The 20,718-nt window shown below is 37.8% G+C and overlaps 1 protein-coding gene across 1 annotated transcript in view; it reads right to left on the bottom strand.

Annotated features, from left to right (window-relative positions):
• Positions 1-10,910: 10,910 nt before the first annotated feature.
• nlgn4xb (neuroligin 4 X-linked b) overlaps positions 10,911-20,718 on the bottom strand; it is a 51,435-nt gene continuing 41,627 nt past the window's right edge. The window contains exons 4-6 of the mRNA XM_056466006.1: positions 17,563-17,748; positions 15,460-16,249; positions 10,911-12,096 (exon numbers count right to left, since the gene is read on the bottom strand). Of these exons, the coding sequence (XP_056321981.1) occupies positions 11,241-12,096; positions 15,460-16,249; positions 17,563-17,748 (1,832 nt within the window). The 3' untranslated portion in view covers positions 10,911-11,240. The remainder of the gene's footprint in view (positions 12,097-15,459; positions 16,250-17,562; positions 17,749-20,718) is intronic.

The raw sequence follows: 20,718 nt of genomic DNA, 5'->3' as shown, positions 1-20,718 counted from the left end.
AGAAACAATTATTTGTGCAGGTCTAATGTGTTTCCAGCCAAATATGTGAATTAGATTCATGCACAAAACTGGAATAATGCATAAAACATTAGAATAAAGCAACGTTTCCAGCAAAGAGAACAAAATCATCTCTTCCTGCTAAACCTGCACCGATATTGCTGAGAGAAGTGTAGTTTGATGAACTGTTGGGATTCGCCACTGTGGTGTTTGTTCTTCTCCAATAAATGAGCTGCGCACCTCAGAAGACGAAACGCAAAGAACGCGCTGACTTTTGAAGGTGTGAGACGGGAGAGACAGTCATGACAGTTTATACACACACATACACATTAGGGGTGTCAAAATAATTGCTTCTTCGGTGCACCGTGATGCAGACGCGGACAATTCGGTATTGGCTCAGTAATAATCATAACCGGTTATTATGTACTGACGTCATTTATCTCAAATGCGCTGTCGCCGTAGCTTACTATGGTGAGGGAGGAGAGCGCGAGTACTTAGAACGCTCCAACTACTAAAAAACACAGAAACTGTGCACAATTTCACTGCGTGTGTGTTTGCTGGACAGTCTTTCACTGACACTTACAGCAGAAGCCCCTATTTTACTGCGATTGAGAGAATGGAAGTAAAGTCCATTTCTCTCTCTCACTGTAGCCTATTTGACCTGCTGGCGTGACTTTTCCTCTCCTCTCGGCTGTTACAGCAATACTTCTTGATCCAGACACGAGCGCATGTCTGCGCCAGCTTGTAAGAGCCAATCGCAGCTCTTTCTGTTGAGCGCGTGACTAATCAAACGGGTGAAGAGAACTTGGTAGACAAGGCTCAGAGAGCGAGTGAGATATTTATATTTGCTTATTTGCTATAAATGCTCGTGTTGTTTAAAAGTACAGTTTATATATCTGACTGTTTTTATTAAAGGACAAAATGCATTACAAATACTATATAAATAAATGTATACATGTTAATACAAGAATTACTGTGCTGTGAAGAAAATATAAAACTGTGTATGGAAAGCACCGTCAATGCACTGTGATGCACAGAGATATCAAATTGAATCGAAGGCATGATAATCGTGAGACAAGTGTAGGTTCACAACTCTAATACACACAGACACACACACACACACACACACACACACACAGACACACACACACACACACACACACACACATATATACATACATACATATATACATACATATATACATATATACACACATTTTATATATATATATATATATATATATATATGAATTAAAAATTAAAAATTTAAAAAATTTTAACTGAAATGCAAATAAAAGATTTATTTAAAAAATTACCAAGTAAACAATTTTCAAAGTATTTCTTTTGTTTCTTTTTGTTGTTCTTTAAGAAAATAACAAAATTAAGGAAAATTTAAGTAAAGGTGCAAAAATAAAAAACATTGCATTCTATTCAAGTAAATTTTCTCAGGATTCTGTGGATGTAAAATAAAGGTGAATATGAGTAGGCTGTTATTATTGTTATTTCTCAGACTTATGGTAAAACAACAATAATTATGTGTGTAGGTCTACTGTTGGTTAAAATGCTAAATTACATTAAATTAAAATGCTTTTGAATAGACTTTGAATAATGGACTTGAACAGACTTTAAATTTGTCCTGGTCAATAATGCACAGTAAAGTAATGACATCAGAATACAGCTATTCATAATTCTGAAGTATTATTCTGTTTGAGACATATGCTTGCAATCTGTCATTAACAATATTATTAGACCATTAATTCACTAGTAAAATCAGACATTTGTCATTATCAGATTCCCTTCTGCATAATATTCAATATTATATAGGCTAGAGTAGTTATACTGACACTGTTAAACATTTATTTTAATGCGCAACTCTCTGTGTTCGCTATGGAAAAAAAAACTTTAAATGCTTGTCGTAATCGTAACTCTAAAATTTAACCTTAATAAAGTAAAAAAAATAAAATTGTTTCATAATAAAGTAAAATCACAATAAAATAGAATGAAATAAAATTCATAATAAAATAAAATAAATTGAATAAAATAAAATAGATTGAATCCATAATAAAATAAAACAAAACCATATTAAAATAAAATTAATTCATAATAAAATAAAATAAATTGAATAAAATAAAATAAATTCATAATAAAATAAAATAAATTTATAATAAAATTAAATAAAAACTAAATAAAATAATTTCATAATAAAATAAAATAAATTCACAATAAAATTGAATAAATTCATAATAAAATAAAACCATAATGAATTAAATAAAACCATAATAAAATAAATAAAATTCATAATATAATGAAATAAAATTATAATTAAGTAAAATAAAATAAATTCACAATAAAATACATTTATAATAAAATAGAATATATTAATAATAAAATAAATTAAATTCATAATAAAATGAAATAAAACCATAACAAAATAAATTCATAATAAAAGACATTTACAATAAAATAGATAAATTTATGAAAAAATTCATAATAAATTAAAATAAAAACATTTTCAATTAAAATGGTAAAAATAAAAATATTTAAAATATAAATAAAAACGTCAATAATATCTCAATGACACTGTAATGAGTTGGGTTCAACACTGGGTTCAAAAACACCCAGATCTGATGAGTTTAAATAGGATATAAAGATAATTATTATACAACTATTTGCAGGAATAAAAGGCATTTCCTTTATTAATAATTTTGTCTTGTTTTCCAGTACAAATATCTGATATGTGATACAAATATGAGAAAATATGAAAACATTACATATAATTTTCTGACAGACTGACAAACTTAATTCAAAGGCAAAACAATATTTATATAATTATTACTTTTTATTATGACTTTTTTCTAAATTGTATTTATCAGACATTTGTTGATGTTTTAAGCACAAATTTACTTCATTTGCACACATGTTAGTCATGTTGTTGTCCATTAAATGTCTCTCAATTTAAAAATGCTTCAATAATACTGACAAACAAGACAAAAAATGATAAAAAGATATAAAAAATAAATAAAGTAATAAAAAAATAACAAAAATCATTGAGAAATATTATTGAACACACATGAAACATTGTAGATGAACCAGTGAGCCAATGAGCCAATGAGTAAAATCTAAGTTTATTTAATTTTAGAAAAAGCAGCAAAAAGTCTCTGCCATATACAGTCTCCATCAACAAGCCTGTCGCTTATCAAATCATATTCATATTCATATTTCTGAGGAACGTTTGAAGATTAAAAATGTCCATCAGTACCCTGTTATGCAGAACACCGAGTCATATCATCCATATATTGTCTGATTAGTGATCATTTATCAGCCCAGACACTTCCAGGTAATAATTTAATGCTCTTCTCATTTAAAAAACACACGAATAAGCAAAAATAAACAAGGAAAATGACATCTCTCCATCAATATTTGTGAATTACTATGAATTAGAAGCACTAATGACAAACATTATGCAAACATTCTGTTTAGTCACTGACAAAACTGCTGCGTCCCAATTCAGCTGCTGACAGAATGTACTAGTCTTTTAGGGAAGGAATAGTGCACACTTTTGAGTGTTCAACAGACTTTGGGACAAACCACTTCCTAGTTAATGGACCGTTCTGTTGCTGTTTCGAGCCCTGTCAATCATCCTGTCACATCATCCACTTCTCTACATATTTACACTCTCTACAAATAAAAGTGCTGGGTTGAGTTGATGAAATATTCGGTTAAATACAGTCAAACTGTTGGGTCAAATATGGTTGATTTGAATTTTTTTAAAATAAAACTTAAATTATATATCTTTAACCCAACTTTTGGGTTTGTCCATTTCTGAACATACATTGGGTTAATTCAGTTTTATTAAATTAAATTTTTTTTAACCCAACTTTTTAAGTTTTTATCCATTTTTGACCCAACATTTTGTTGTTATTTGTTCTTGTTTTTTTTAATTTAGTAATTTCTTTCTTAACCCAACTGTTGGGTTTGTCCATTTTTTAATCAACATTGGGTTCATTTTTCAATCAAATGTCAATATATATCTATATTTTACTCCACTTTTGGATAATTGTTCATTTTTGACCCAACATTTGGTTTATTTCTTTACTGTTGGGTGTTTGTCCATATTTGACACAATAGTGGGTCTTTTTAATTAAATTTAAATTATATTGTTTAACATAGTCCCTCCAGCGTGTCCTGGGTCTTCCACGAGGCCTCCTCCCGGTGGGACATGCCTAGAACACCTCTCTAGGTAGTCCAGGAGGCATCCGAAACAGATGCCTGAGCCACCTCAGGTGACTTTTATTGATGTGGAGGAGCAACGGCTCTACTGCGAGCTCCTCCCGGGTGACGGAGCTCCTCACCCTGTCTAGAAGGGTGCGCCCTGCCACCATGGAGCACCATGGCCTCGGACTTGGAGGTGCTGATTCTTATCCCAGCCGCGCCTCACTCTGCAGCAAACCGCTCCAGTGCATGCTGAAGGTCCATGTTCGATGAAGCCAACAGAACAACATCGTCTGCGAATAACAGAGATGAAATCCTGTGGTCCCCGAACCGGACCCCCTCCAGCCCAAGGCTAAACTTTGAAATTCTCTCCATAAAAATTATGAACGGGATTGGTGACAAGGGGCAGCCCTGCTGGAGTCCAACATGCACTGGAAACAAGTCTGACTTATTGCCAGCAATGCGAACCAGACTCTGTTCATACAGGGATGAGACAGCCCTTAACAAAGCGCCTCTGACCACATACTCCCACAGCACCCTCCACAGAATGCCCCAAGGGACACGGTCGTATGCCTTCTCCAAGTCCACAAAACACATGTGGACTGGTTGGGCATACTCCCACGAAACCTCAAGCACCCTGGTGAGAGTATAGAGTGGGTCCAGTGTGCCACGGCCCACGGTTCCTCCTGGATCCTAGGTTCAACCATCGGCCGGATCCTCCTCTCCAGTCTCCTGGCATAGATTATCCCAGGGAGGTTGAGGAGTGTGATCCCCCTATAGTTGGAGCACACCCTCTGAGGTCCCCTTTCTTAAAAATAAGAACCACCAACCCAGTTGCCCAGTCCAGAGGTACTGTTCCCGAACATCATGCAACATTGTAGAGACGTGTCTGCCAAGACAGCCCCACAATGTCCAGTGACCTAAGATACACAGGGTGAATCTCATCCACCCCCTCTGCTTTGCCACTGTGGAGCTTGCTACTTGCTACTTACTACTTGGGTTAATTTTTTCTATCAAATTTCAATTTAAAACACTCTACCCAGCTTTAGGTTTTTTGTCCATTTTTTACCAAACATTTGGTTGTTTTTTTAAACAACATAAAAAAAATTGACTCAACTGTTGGGTTTGTCCATTTTTTAACCAACATTGGGTTAATTTTATTTTATTTTTTTACATTTAAATATATATTTTTAAACCAACTCTTTGAGTTTTTTTCCATTTTGACCCACGATTGTGTTTATTTTTTTCAATTAAGCTATTTTTTAACCCAACTGTTGTTGTTTTTTGTCCATTTTAACCCAACGTTTGGTACACCTTTTTTATTATTATTTGTTTAACCAAACAGTTGGGTTTTTGTCCATATTTGACACAATAGTTGGACATTTTTAAATTAAATTTAAGTGATATTTTTTAACCCAGCTGTAACATTGGGTTGATTTTTTCTATTAAATTTCAATAGAAATTACCCAGCTATAGGTTTTTTGTCCCTTTCTTTAACCAACATTGGGTTAATTTTTTTTTTTCAAATAAATGTCAATGATTTTTTTACTCCACTCTTGGGTTTTTGTTTATTTTTGACCCAACATTTGGTTTATTTAAATTTTTACGGTTAATATTTAAATGACTTTTTTTTAACCAAACTTTTGGGTCTGTCCATTTTTGACCCAACATTAAGATAAAAAATGGACTAACCTGTATTTCCGATGGACAAATTCCAATGCAGCAACAGGTTAATTAGCCATGCAAAGAACTCTCCTCAGTTGTTTGCACAATTCTGCATTCAGAAATTAACCCAACGTGTCATTATAAAACCACACTGTTGCTGCAGATGAGAAATAGTGCGATACATATGCGAAACATGAGATACACACTTCAATTTGATTAGATGTTAATTAACAATCACTCAAACATCGTTACCCAAGCCTCTCCTCTCCACTTAACTCACCCGTGTCCGACCATGTTTGTAGTTTAGTAACACATTTTACTAACATTTGTAGTTCTAAATGAATTCCTGTCCAATAAGCAATGTGTTTTGAATTAGTTACTAAAAACCAACACAATTCAACACACTATTATTTGACACACACTATTTCTATTTTTGAATCCTATTTAGTGTGTATAGTATGTGAATTGGGACACAGCAAACAACTCAATCAGTTCCCAGATGTCAATCAAATCTAAACAGCCTGACGTCAATTTCAACCAATCACACTGTTTTGGGGGCGGGACTAACAGTCTGTCTAACCGATGGTATACGGGGGCGTGTCTTCAGCAAACCAATCGCTACTTTTTACACTCATTTGATGGCGTTTCAAGCAGAAGTAAACAAGTATGTGGATCAGTTCGTTGACGGTTGTATTTAAAGTCTGTCATGAAGATGATCCACTGTCACATAAATATCCTTTGAATGATGAGGATGGCAAACGTACATTCAGAGCTGTACACGAGCAAACGTCTTGAAAAGAAAGTTCAGATACTACAAGCTGCTGATGTTCTCTGTACAGTTTATTCTATATGCTATTTACACTATAAGCTCTAAAATAACACTATTCAGGCTGAGAGGAAGAGTACTGTCAGATAAAGAAGACCACCAGCTCTTATAATAATGTCGATGAGAAATCAGATACAGTTTCAGTCAATCAGAACCATCCTCCGCCTGTCAATCATCATCAGAGGGCGGGGTTTAAAAAGAGCTGAGCACCTTTACTCTCCGACAGCAGATCCTCTCTCGGGTTCAGTCTGATCTCCTGCTTAATGTGTGAGAGATCTAAACACATCACTGTTCTTCAGTTCTTCAGGACGTCCTACTTCAGACGTGTGGTTAAGATTGATTTGGCACTAAATCTTTTCAGAAAAAGATTGTATGAATCTACCACAGTGAAGAAGGTGCGCTACAACTGGGTCAGAGGGACATCTAGAAGACAAAGAGGGACATTTATATGATTGATGGATCGATAGATACAATTATGGATGGATAGAACAATAAATAAATGTTTGGATGGACAAAACGATGGATGGATGGATGGATAGATGGATGGACGGACGGACAGACAGACAAACAGATAAAACGATTGATTGGATGGATAGATGGACAGACAGACAGACAACCAGATAAAATGATGAATGGATAGATAGATAGATAGATAGATAGATAGATAGATAGATAGATAGATAGATAGAGCAATGGATGGATGGAAATAAGGATGGATGGATAAAACAGTGGATGGATGGATGGATGGATGGATAGAACAATGGATAGATGGGTGTAAATAAGGATAGATGGATAAAACAATGGATGGATGGATGGATGGATAGATAGATGAAACAATGGATGGATGAATGAATGAATGGACTGATGGATGGATAAAAAAATGGATGGATGGATGGATAGAACAATAGATAGATGGGTGTAAATATGGATGGATGGATAAAACAATGGATGGATGGATAGATGGATGGATAGATAAAACAATGGATGGATGAATGAATGAATGGACTGATGGATGGATAAAAAATGGATGGATGGATGGATGGATGGACGGACGGACGGACGGACGGATATATAGATAGATAGATAGATAGATAGATAGATAGATAGATAGATAGATAGATAGATAGATAGATAGATAGATAGATAGATAGATAGATAGATAGATAGATAGATAGATAGATAAAACAATGGATAGATGAGTGTAAATAAGGATGGATGGATGGATGGATGGATGGATGGATGGATGGATGGATGGATGGATGGATGGATGGATAGATGGATAGATGGATAGATAGATAGATAGATAGATAGACAACACATTAGCAATGTCAGAGCAACTGCATGTCAACAATCCAGCGACAACCCCAAATGCTATTACAACTGCTCAGCAAAACTCTGGCAACCAACACAAATACCCTAGCAACTGCTTAGTGCCAAGAAAAGACACTTACTGCTTCTGCATAGTAACACTCTACTGACCACCCAGAGTGCACTCAAATTGGAAAAAACAACACCCTAATGACCACCTAGTACAACCTGTCAGTTGCTTAGCAACTCAAAACTGAGTGCATAGCAACACTCTAGTTACCACTCAAAATGCCCTAGCAACTGCATAGCAACATTCTAAATAACACTCAAAATTCTCTAGGAAATGCATAGCAACGCTCTAGCTACCACTCAAAATGCCCTAGCAACTGCATAGCAACACTTTAGCTACAACCCAGGATGCCATAGCAACATCATTTGTCCACCATCTAGTATATCCTAGCAACTGCTGAGCAATGCCCTAGATACTGTCTACCAATGCCCTAGATACTGTCTACCAATGCCCTAGATACTGTCTCATTTGTAAGTCGCTTTGGATAAAAGCGTCTGCTAAATGACTAAATGTAAATGTACCAACAGTGCCCTAGTAACTGCATAGCAACACTGTATCAACCCTCCAGAACAACCTAGCAACTGCATAGCAACAGCCAAACAATCACCCAGATCAGCCTAGCAACCATCATCCTATCCATATATTTATCAAGTGTGGTAAAAATGCTCTCACACATTAATCAGGAGACACAGAGAATATGTCTTCATCTGTGTGATCATCTCTTCTGCACACTGTAAAGATGCTGAGTTTTGTCTTGTTTCCAGATCGATTATCTAAAAAGTCTTAAATCAAGAAGCTGAGCAGGGCTGTGTCCGGTCAGTAGCTGGATGGGAGACCACATGGGAAAGCTAGGCTGCTGCTGGAAGTGGTGTTAGAGAGGCCAGCAGGGGGCGCTCAACCTGCGGTCCGTGTGGGTCCTAATGCCCCAGTATATTGATGGGGACTCTATACTGCTCAGTGAGCGCCGTCTTTCAGATGAGACGTTAAATTGAGCTCCCGACTCTCTGTGGTCATTAATAATCTCAGGATGTCCTTGGAAAAAAGAGTAGAGGTTTAATCCCGGTGTCCTGGCCAAATCTGCACTGGCCTCTGTTCATCATGGCCTCCTCAGCTGGTGTGTGTGGTGTGCAGTCTGGTGCAATTAAATCTGACTTATTTTTTTGACTTATTTTCCCTAGACCTCCTAAAAACATTATAATAATGCAGGCTTCTTATAATGAAGTCAAAATGAAGTGAGTTTAGCCTCAACACAAGCTAAATTATCTGCCAATGTGGGAAGTGGAATAATCTTGCTTTCGGTTTGAACTAAATTTATATTTGATTACCCCATTGGCAGATTACTTAACATGTTTTAAATCAAAATTTGAATTATTATCTTACTTATTTCCCTACAAACATAAAAATCATGTTTATTTCTGCATTAGAGGCCTTTAAAAAGTCCAAATTAAGCGAGTTTCTCCTGAAAACAAGCTAAATAATCTGACAATGGGGGAAGCTTTCGGGTTGAAATATGTTTACATTGCTTACCTCAATAACAGATTATTTAACATGTTTTAAGAAAAATAAACACTTAAATTTGACTTCTTTGCTTTATTATTTCCCTAAAAACTTCATAAAACATAAAAAAATGCAAAAACATGTTTATTTCTGCATTAGAGGCCTTTAAAAAATTTTAATTAAGTGAGTTTTTCCTAAAAACAAGCTAAATAATCTGGCAATGGGGGAAGCTAAGTACACTTACTTTCAGGTTGAAATATGTTTACATTGCTTACCTCAATAACAGATTATTTAACATGTTTTAAGTCAAAAATTACCATTTAACTTACTTTGAATTGTTTTTTGACTCATTTTCCCTAAAGACCTCCTAAAACGTAAAGATAATGCAATACGGCCTCTAATATTTTAGTCAAAATGAAGTTTTGCCATAAAACAAGCTAAATTATCTACCAATGGGGGGGAAGCGAAATAATCTTGCTTTCGGTCTGAAATAAATTTACATTGCTTACCCCAATAACAGATTATTTAACATGTTTTAAGTGAAAAAATAAACACTTAAATTATTTGTTTTACTTATTTCTCTAAAAAAAAACCAAGACAAAAAAAGCAAAAACATGTTTATTTCTGCATTAGAGGCCTTTAAAAAGTCCCAAATTAAATGAGTTTCTCCTGAAAACAAGCTAAATAATCTGACAATGTGGGAAGCTAAGTAAACTTATTTCTGGTATGAAATATGTTTACATTGATTACCCCAATAACAGATTATTTAACATGTTTTAAGTTAAAACTCCTTTAAATTTGACTTATTAAAGACCTCCTAAAACGTAATAATAATGCAGGCCTCTAATTAGAAGTCAACATGAAGTGAGTGTTGACTTAAAACAAGCTAAATATGAGGAAGCGAAATAATCTTGCTTTCAGTTTGAAATAAATGTACATTGATTACCCTAATGGCAGATTATTTAACATGTTTTAAATATTTTTTTACTTTTTTCTCTAGAAAAGTAAAAGACGTTTATTTCTGCATTAGAGGCCTTTAAAACAACCTTAAAACAAGCTAAATAATCTAACATGGGGGAAGCCAAGTAAACTTACTTTTGGCTTTAAATATGTTTACCTTGCTTACCCGATTATTTAACATGTTTTAAGTCAAAATAAACACTTAAATTTGACTTGTTTGCTTTACTTATTTCCCTAAAAACCTCCTAAAACATAAAAAAATGCAAAAACATGTTTATTTCTGCATTAGAGGCCTTTAAAAGGTCCAAATTAAATGAGTTTCTCCTGAAAACAAGCTAAATAATCTGCCAATGGGGGAAGCTAAGTAAACTTATTTTTGCTATGAAATACGTTTACATTGATTACCCCAATAACAGATTATTTAACTAATTTGAAGGCAAAATTTCTTCGAAAAAAAACATAATTTTTTACTTCTGCGAATTTTTAGATATTTAGACTTGAAACAAGACTAAACCCAGCATTATTCTTCTGCAGTGTGAGCGTTTGCAGTCGCCGTCCCATGATCGCATTTTAAATGATTACATTCACTGATCACATTATACAGGTTAATAAGTGTAACGTCGCTTAATTCATAAAAGAGTCTGTAACAAAATAGCACAGCGGCTGCACATCTGAGCAGTCTGGGTTAATACTGATCAGTCTGGGTTATACTCTGGTGGTGGAGTGTCCGTGCGGGAGCCCCGTGCTGCTCGGCGTGCTGTTCCCGAAGGCGTTAAACGGACTGTGGTACGCTGGCTGCATGCTAACTAATGAACTGGAGATCATAGAGATAGCGTTGGGCGCCATAAGCGGCACGTCATCAGGCGAGCGACGCAGTGTTAGCGCATAATCCGGCGGGCACGTCAAACGGATCATATCGTGACCCTGCAGAGAATCGCAATCATGATCGTGATCCATCTGCTTCATCTGAAGAGACATCAATTCTTCGCTGGGCACGCGGGGAATATCGTTAGCATGGTTTCTCGGAGGACTCAACCTGCGGCTTGATTCCAATCGGTGTTTATCCTTCTTATAGTAGAGCGCGGCGAATGCTAGGATGTTCAGAAACAGCAGTGATGCACCAACGGCGATTGTGACGCTCAATTCTGTTGAATAATCACGTGCTTCGATTATAACCGTACCATCAGCATGCTCTGACGTCTTCTGCTGGTCTGACATTTGTTTGGTGTTTGCTGGCGGAGCGGGCGGATGGCGGGTGGTGGACGGAAAGAGTTTATTTGACAAGCGTTTGGTGTAGGAGAACGGCGTCGTGTCTTGAGGAGGGATTTTGGTTGTTGAGGAGACGTACTGGAAGAGTTCATTGATGTTGTGTAAGTGTGGCACTAGCTCCAGCCAGAAGGCGATTTTAGTGGCGCGGTAGTGATCCCGGACACGTGGCTTTAGCCCGATGTGCAGGTATAGCTGGTCTTTAGGGTTGTATTTGGACCAGGCCACCTCTTCGAAGCGGTTGGGTTTGGTGTGGATGAACTTCGTGTCCTGGGGAACTGGTTGATTCGGGTCTCTGTAATGTAGAATAGAAGATACTGGATTAGTGTTCAGATCGGCAATGTGCTGAAATAATACTGGTCTCAATGCTAAACGAAATGGGCGAAAATGAAACTGAAAATGTTTGGTAAATGTTATTGATTAATATTATTATAGATGCATTGAAAATAAAATTCTGGGCCGAATCTTCTGGATGCATTTGGTTGAAAATGAAACTGAAAATGCTTGGTAAAAGTTACTTATTAGTACTAAAGATGCACTGAAAAGAACATTCTGGACCGAAATTGAATACAAAACCTTTGGATGGGTGCAAATTAAACTAAATATACGTTTGTAACAGTTATCTATTTTTAAAAATGCATTAAAAATCTAATTCTGGGCCGAAAATGAAACCGAAACCTCAAGAACAACTTAGCTAAAGCAAAATACATTCGGTCCCACTTTATATTGAGTGGCCTTAACTAATATAGACTTTCACTGAAATCAATAATTAGTTCTAATGTACTTATTGTGTAAATGCATGATTTTTACATTTTACTTGCTTGATTAAATACCTGCATGTAAATACATCTGTAATTAATTCCATTTATAATTACACTTACACCTTAACCGCATCCTTAAACCTATCCATACCACTAAGTATTTATAAACTAATTTGGAGAGGATCATGTGCTTATGATTCACCAATCAGACGATTCCTAAGCCATTATAAATACCCTCAGGTCATATCACAGCCATCTTCGTTTTGAAGAATCCCACCTTCCACCCCTACTCCTTCTCCTTTCTTAAATGGGTGGCACGGTGGCCCAGTGGTCAGCACTGTTGCCGGCAAGAACGTCACTGGTTCTAGTCTTTACCAAGCCAGCCGACGTTTCTGTGCGGAGTTTACACGTTCTCCCCATGCTCATGTGGGTTTCCCCCGGGTTCCCTCCCACTGTCTAAAAACATGCAACTTAAGTTAATTGACTAATCCTAATCAGCACCATAGACATGCTCCTAGTAAGTAGTTATCTCTTAAGAGCAATCACTATCTGTTCATTAGCTACTACAGCAGAGGAGTTCTCCAGATCTACCTGAGCTCAAACTCCCCTCTCTAAAACTCAAACTCCCCTCTCGCCTTGCAAATGGGAGGGAGCCCCGGGCTCGAGGATCTGAGGCTCTCTCCCTGGACAGCATGCCAAACAAGCTTTCTAATCAATCATCAGCTAAGTGTGAACTCTTGAATCCCTTACATGTGTGCCACCTCAAAAGCACCAGAATTGTTTCTCAAACATTAACACATTAAGTACACTGTATTTATATTTTGATGCAAGTACATCGTATTTAAGGACACTTAATATAAAATGGGATTATACATTCTAATAGTTGTTTTTCAGGGATGCAATAACATTATACTTCTGGGCCAAAACTGAAACTTCTGGATGCTCTTGGCCAAAAACCAAAACTGCTTAGTGATAGTTATTTTTAGGGAAGCACCAATATTAAAATTCTGGGCTGAATCCAACACATTTGGGTGCACTTGGTGGAAAACGAAACTGAAAATTAAAAGTTATTTATTGATATTTAAGACACCACCGAAAATGTTATTCTGGGTGCTACTGGGTGCACTTGGCCAAAAATCCTAAACTGAAAATTCTTTGTAAAAGTTATTTATTATTAACACAATGCACTGAAATTTCAATTCTGGGCAAAAACAAAACAACAAAAAAGGCTTTGTGGTGATTATTTTTTCAGGGATGCACAAAAATGAAAATTCTCAGCCAAAACTGGAACTTCTGGATGCACTCGGCCGAAAATCTGGAAAACTCTGAAAATCTGAAAAATCTCCAAAACTGCTTTGTAATAATTATTTTTAGGAAAGCACCAAAATTCTAAGCTGAATCCAAAACATTTGGATGCAGTTGGTAGATAATGAAACTGAAAACTTCTGGGTGCACTTGGCTGAAAAACTGAAATAGCTTTGTAAAAGTTAACTACTGTTAACCCTTTCACGCATGAGTTTTAAATACTCCAGCTGACGCTCATGAGTGAGTTTACATTTGTGAACGTTACTTGGAATCCATTGCGTTCTTAACTTCTTATTGCGACGTGTCAAGCTTATCAAGCGACCCACCAGCCTCAATCATCTAAGTATATATTGTATTTTGTTTCTTTTTGCCCTTTTCTGTAAATATTGTCAAATGTTCCAATTATATTGTGAAATTTCCGATATTCCTGATTCTCAAATATGTGACAGAACATTTATTTAGTCTTTTAAACAGCTAAATAAGGACTGTATTGTTTGATATATGATGGGTAATGGGCGCTGACGTTGTTGCTAGAAGGCATACAGCTGCAATCGGAAGTTAACGAGAAGTATGGGATACAGCTGAGGATACTCGTGTCAATATAGCATAATTTTTGTGACACTTTACAACAAATAGTATTATTACATTACCGTTAGGGTTAAGGTAGGGGTAGACGATAATAAAACACAATTACTGAGTAATTTGATGAATAATATTACTACTTCTTGTTAACTTCCGATAACAGCTGTATCCCTTCTAGCAAACAACCGCAGGAGAGATCCGAGCTGCTGGACTTACGTCATGTTTATTCATAATTTTATTCTGAAATACATGAAGGTAACATAAACAGTGTGTATCTTACATGAACAGAGCATTTCGTCCAGTTATACTGAAAAATAATTATTATTGTGTGATCGTACGCTTCAGGGACCAGCCAAGCCTCATCACACTAGTGTGATCAACGCTTCAGGGACCAGCCAAGGCTCATCACACTAGTGTGATTGTACGCTTCAGGAACCAGCCAAGGCTCATCACACTAGTGTGATCGTACGCTTCAGGGACCAGCCACGGCTCATTAGGGACCAGCCAAGGCTCATCACACTAGTGTGATCGTACGCTTCAGGGACCAGCCACGGCTCATTAGGGACCAGCCAAGGCTCATCACACCGGTGTGATCGTACACTTCAGGGACCAGCCAAGGCTCATCACACTAGTGTGATTGTTTGCTTCAGGAACCAGCCATGGCTCATCACACCGGTGTGATCGTACACTTCAGGGACCAGCCAAGGCTCATCACACTAGTGTGATCGTACGCTTCAGGGACCAGCCAAGGCTCATCACACTAGTGTGATCGTACGCTTCAGGGACCAGCCAAGGCTCATCACCGGTGTGATCATATGCGTGAAAGAGTTAACGATACACTGAAATTTAAATTCTTGGTGAATTCTGGACGTAATGCATTAATTTCCATAAAAACTAATTAAATAATGCAACTAGTTACTTTTTTGGGGGGAGTAACTCAATATTATAGTGCATTACTCTGGAAATGTATTATTTTTTAAAGTAATCTCCCCAACCCTGACAGTACTCACCCAGTTTTGGCGAAGTTGGTCCAGTAGGTCATGACGACGGCGCTCAGCATGATATCATTCTTGGAGAAGTTGCAGTTGAACAGATCTGTGGGTCCGATCATGGGAATCCCAAACACATACGGCAGCTCATCTCCATGTGCCGAATCAGCCCACGCTGGCTTCATATCACTCTGGCAGTGGTGATAAAACGCGTAGAAATACGTGGGCGATCCGTACTGCGCATGTAAATCCGCTGTGGCCACGGCAGGCGCCACCCATTGGTGATCAGTAAACAGCGCCACCAGCGTTTTTCTCCTCATCTCCGGGTTTTCTCGATCCGCCCAATCCGTATACATGAACTTGATGGTTTCTCGAAGTGTATCCTTTCCTTCAGGATAGCCGTATAAATGATCGACAAACTCCGAAATGGCGAATTCAAAGTCATTGCTGGTCACTCTATCCTCACTGTCCAGAATCCCATCCACGAATTTATACCCTTCACCCTGGTTTACGCCCAACATAATATCGTAGTTCAGAAACTCGCCCTGCTCCATTAATATCTGTGGGTCGTCTGGAATCACATCTCCGTCGATCACAGGTCCGAAAGCGATGTGGTATTTGGCCGGCGTGATGTTCTGCTCGATTAGCTCTTTGTAGTTTTTGCTCTGGAGGCATTCGATCAGCTCCAGCGTGTCGTCTTCATTACATCCCACTTTTTCGGCCAGCAGACGTGTGTATTTGGCCGGCTGGTAGTTCACCGCCCAGCTGGAGAGAGCCGTGCCGCTCTGGATGATCGCCTTCTGGAACAGATCTGGAACAAAAGCACACACTCGCTGTCAGAAAAAACAAACATGTACATACAGTTGAAGTCAGAATTACTCGCCCTCCTGTGAATTTTGTTTTTCAAATACCAAATGATGTTTAACAGAGGAATTTTTCACAGTATTTCCTCTAATATTTGTTCTTCTGGAGAAAGTCTTATTTGTTTTATTTCAGATAGAATAAAAGCAGCTCTTAATATTTTTAAAACCATTTTAAGGTCAATATTATTAGCCCCTTTAAGGAATATTAGTTTGGATTGGCAACAGGACAAACCACTGTTATACAATGACTTGCCTAATTACCCCTCTGGAACAGATCTGAGACAAACACTCGCTGTCGGAAAAAACAGAAATTTACATAAGTCATGATTATTTCATGAGGCAAAAAAATCTAAATGTGATTATATTTTGGCATCTTATCCAGTGCAAATATTTGCATTCTTAAAACCAGATAAATCGAAATGAAAGGAGTTTCCATCTTATTACAGGGCTCGAAGTTAACTTTTTTACTTTGTAACACCGGTGCTCCCAACTTTAAAAGTTTAGGCGCACCAAAAAAATGTAGGAGCACCAAAAAAATGTAGGAGCACCAAAAAAATGTAGGAGCACCAAAAAAATGTAGGAGCACCAAAAAAATGTAGGAGCACCCACCAAAAATGAATGAGCACCACTGCAAATTGTATATTAACGGGTTTATTGTATTTGAAAACAACATCAATCAGAAATGACAAAACCAGAAACAACTAATTCTGTAATGACTTGGAATAATTCTAAATTAAATGTCTAATAACTATAAAATATTAATGATGACGATGATGATGATGATGATGATGACAATAATACTAACAATGGATTACATTTCTCATTATCACGCTGCCTTGAATGTGCTTGAGTTACCTGCTATAAAAAGTCCTATTGTTACTAGGCAAGGGCTGGTATAAGATTCTGATGGTATGATAACCTTGGATAAAAATATCAGAATTTCACGGTATTGTACTCACTGCTCTAAAATATATTCTGTTTAAATGCCTGGGTAAAAAAAATAACCTTTTCCCCTTTGAAAACAATTTATTCTATCTTATGAAACAATATATTCTATTAGATTTTTTTAAGTCTAATCTGATGCAATTATCTATGCTAAGCTAAGCTAAATGTGCTCCCACTAGACTCGGAGATCGGCTGAATGGATTAAAGAAATGGTAAATCTCAACCTTTCTTTTAATTTTCAGGCTTTGTGAATATAATAATGACAGGTAGATGAAACTGTTGGTGTTGAGCTGTACTGGCGGAGGAGTAAACGTACCTTCAGAGTAGTGTGAGAGCGTCAGCAGACTGACACATGAGGCTCCAGCGCCCGAGCCGAATATGGTGACCCGCTCTGGATCTCCACTGAAGGACTGAATGTTCTCCTTCACCCAGCGCAGAGCCTGGATCTGATCCAGAAGACCGTAATTGCCTTTAGCAGCCTGATCTCCAGTGCTGAGGAAACCTGAAACACAGCAGCGCAAATCTGAGATCAACAACACTGCACACAAACACACACTCACCAATTAAGTTTAGATTATGTTCAGGTTCAGCTCCCGTTATGTTCGGATTAAGTCCTGGTTATGTTCCAGGTATTTTCAGGTAAGTTTTGGATACATTCAGGTTAAGTTCTGGATATGTTTAGGTTACTTTCAGGTTAAGTTCTGGTTCTGTTCAGGATAAATTCCGGTTATGTTCAGATTAAGTTTTGATTACATTCAGGTTTTATTCAGGTTAAGTTCCAGTTATGTTCAGGTTAAGTTCTGGTTCTGTTCAGGATAAATTCCGGTTATGTTCAGATTAAGTTTTGTTTAGATTCAGGTTTTATTCAGGTTAAGTTCCAGTTATGTTCAGGTTAAGTTCTGGTTATGTTCAAGTTATATTCAAGTTACATTTATGTTATGTTCAAGTTATATTTAGGTTATGTTTCTGTTAAGTTCCAGTTATTTTCAGCTTAAGTTCTGGTCCCATTCAGGTAATGTTCTGGTTAAGTTCCGGTTATGTTCAAGTTATTTTCATGCAGACAAGTCATACCAAGTCTCCCGGAAGTTCTGGGAGTATCCCGCAAATGCATAGAGACTCCCGGATGCCCGCAAACGAATGATAATCTCCCTGAAATCGCGTGCTTTTAAATCTTCATCTTTGCTGTGCTGACAAAGTCAATCACAGTATCTTTATATTTCGAGGCCTGTGATTGGATGCTTGCCCCTGATGTCCCGCCTTCATCTGCACTCAATCACGAACTCAGGATGAAAGCCAGATTTAACAGAGATTCGGTTGATGATCAGATACCAACAAAGCCTGATTGCACTGGTTCGGTTTTGTAAACTCAAAACTAATCCTGTAAGCCTGAGTTTGTTGAGCCAGCATCATGAAACAGACAAGATCAACGGCGAAGCTTTAAAGATCTGCTGAAGTATACAGGTGGCTGCAGATCCTCCAGGTGTGAAGCTGCTGCTGTGGTTTATTATGGATGAGCTTCATCCACCAGGATTGTGCCTCCAGCATCTCTGCATTATTAATTCCACAAATAAAAGAGCTTCTGCTGACCTTCAGCCTGATGCATACTTGTCCTGATCTACGGAGCCCAGCCTGATAAAGGTTAATTGAAGGAAGACTTTCAGATGCTCCTTCAATGAGGCTTCAGCTCCTCTGATATTTTGAGTTCATTCCATATTTATCACACACACACACACACACACACACACACACACACACACACACACACACACACACGCACACACACACGCACACACGCACACACACACACACACACACACACACAGAAGCTGTGTGAGAATGCTTTTCTTAAGAGTTTTTGTCTTGTTTCCAGTCCAAATACCTAAAAATTCTTAAATCAAGATGCAAAACAGATGCTTTATTTTCAGAAAAGTTTGTTTTCTGACAGTAAAGATAGTTTTATTTCAGAGGTGCATGAATACCTTGTAAAAATACTGCAGACCCTGTATGAATATTGCCCAAGCTTATACATGCCTGCTGACCCGTGTCCCTTTAGTCGTGTGAATAAAGCTGAATCACAGTGGATACGGAGCTGTATCCCACCAGGCAGATGGGCCAGTAGCTATGTTTCCATCCAAAGATGCGCATAACTGGAATATCACATAACAGACGTGCGAATAAAGCAGCGTTTCCATCCAACAAGAGAACAAAATCGTCACTTCCTGATCAACTGGTCCCAAATATCAACAGTAAAAACGTCATTTGCTGCAGTAGGAGAAGCTGCGTGAATCTTTTCTTTATTTAATCAATGACTTGCGCCTCTGAAGACGGTATGCCAACACACAATGAACATGTGGTGGCGTTTGAAGGCATCAGACACGGAGCACAGATGCTCCTGACAATTCTGGAGGTAATGACTAATATAATAACACAAACACTGAGATGGGGCTTCACGGTGGCGCAGTGGGCCTCACAGCAAGAAGGTTGCTGGTTCAAGTCTCAGCTGGGTCAGTTGGCATTTCTGTGTGGAGTTTGCATGTTCACCCTGCATTCGCGTGGGTTTCCTCCGGGTGCTCCGGTTTCCTCCACAGTCCAAAGACATGCGGTACAGGTAAATTGGGTAAGCTAAATTGTCCATTGTGTGTGAGTTTAAATGAGTGTGTGTGGATGATTCCCAGTGATGAGTTGCAGCTTGATGGGTGCGTAAAACATATGCTGGATAAGTTGGTGGTTCATTCCACTGTGGCGACTCCAGATTAATAAAGGGACACAGCAGAAATAAAATGAATGAATGAATAATACTGAGATGGCTCAGGTGTTTTAGAATGACCAAAACAACAGTTCAGATGTTTTACAGTGTGCTCAGCCTGCTGATTTCTCCATTCACACACATTTTGATCATCACATGATCTCTTATAACACAATCACATGACTTTTTAATACACATACTGGAATTTGTTCAGGGAAAGTGTTTCCATCGTAGTTTATGCGCATCTTTTCTTAAAAATGTGCATCTTTTCTTCTCCAATAAAAAGTTTATCCTACTCAGTTATGCACATGTTTTCATGCGCATTTGTAAAAGTTATCCGCATCTTGGCGTCTCCATCAAACGATCTTTTATCCGCACATCCAAAATGCACATAAAAATAGGTGGATGGAAACATAGCTGTTGTCAAAAACTGGAAACCTTCCAATTGTAACGCCACGCCAGCAGAGGGAGCCCTCGCCCGACTACTGACTCAGCTCCGCTCCCTCTGCAGCTACTTCCTGTTTGTGCTGTATTTCAATGAGTGCTCAGGCCATGCTTCTTTGCGAAGTATTGCCAGTTTACCTCTCGTACCAAGTGTTGTTCCTAGTGACTTTCCTGACTGCATTCCTGTGTATGATCCTGCCTGCCTTGACCATGTACGTTCTCTGTCCTTGCCCTTCTGATCTGTTTTGGACGTATTGTTGTTGCACTGATCCTCTGCCTGCA

Source organism: Danio aesculapii, chromosome 9 (genome assembly GCF_903798145.1).
Source record: "Danio aesculapii chromosome 9, fDanAes4.1, whole genome shotgun sequence".
NCBI classification, from domain to species: Eukaryota; Metazoa; Chordata; class Actinopteri; order Cypriniformes; family Danionidae; genus Danio; species Danio aesculapii.
This window is presented reverse-complemented; position numbering and strand designations above follow the sequence as displayed.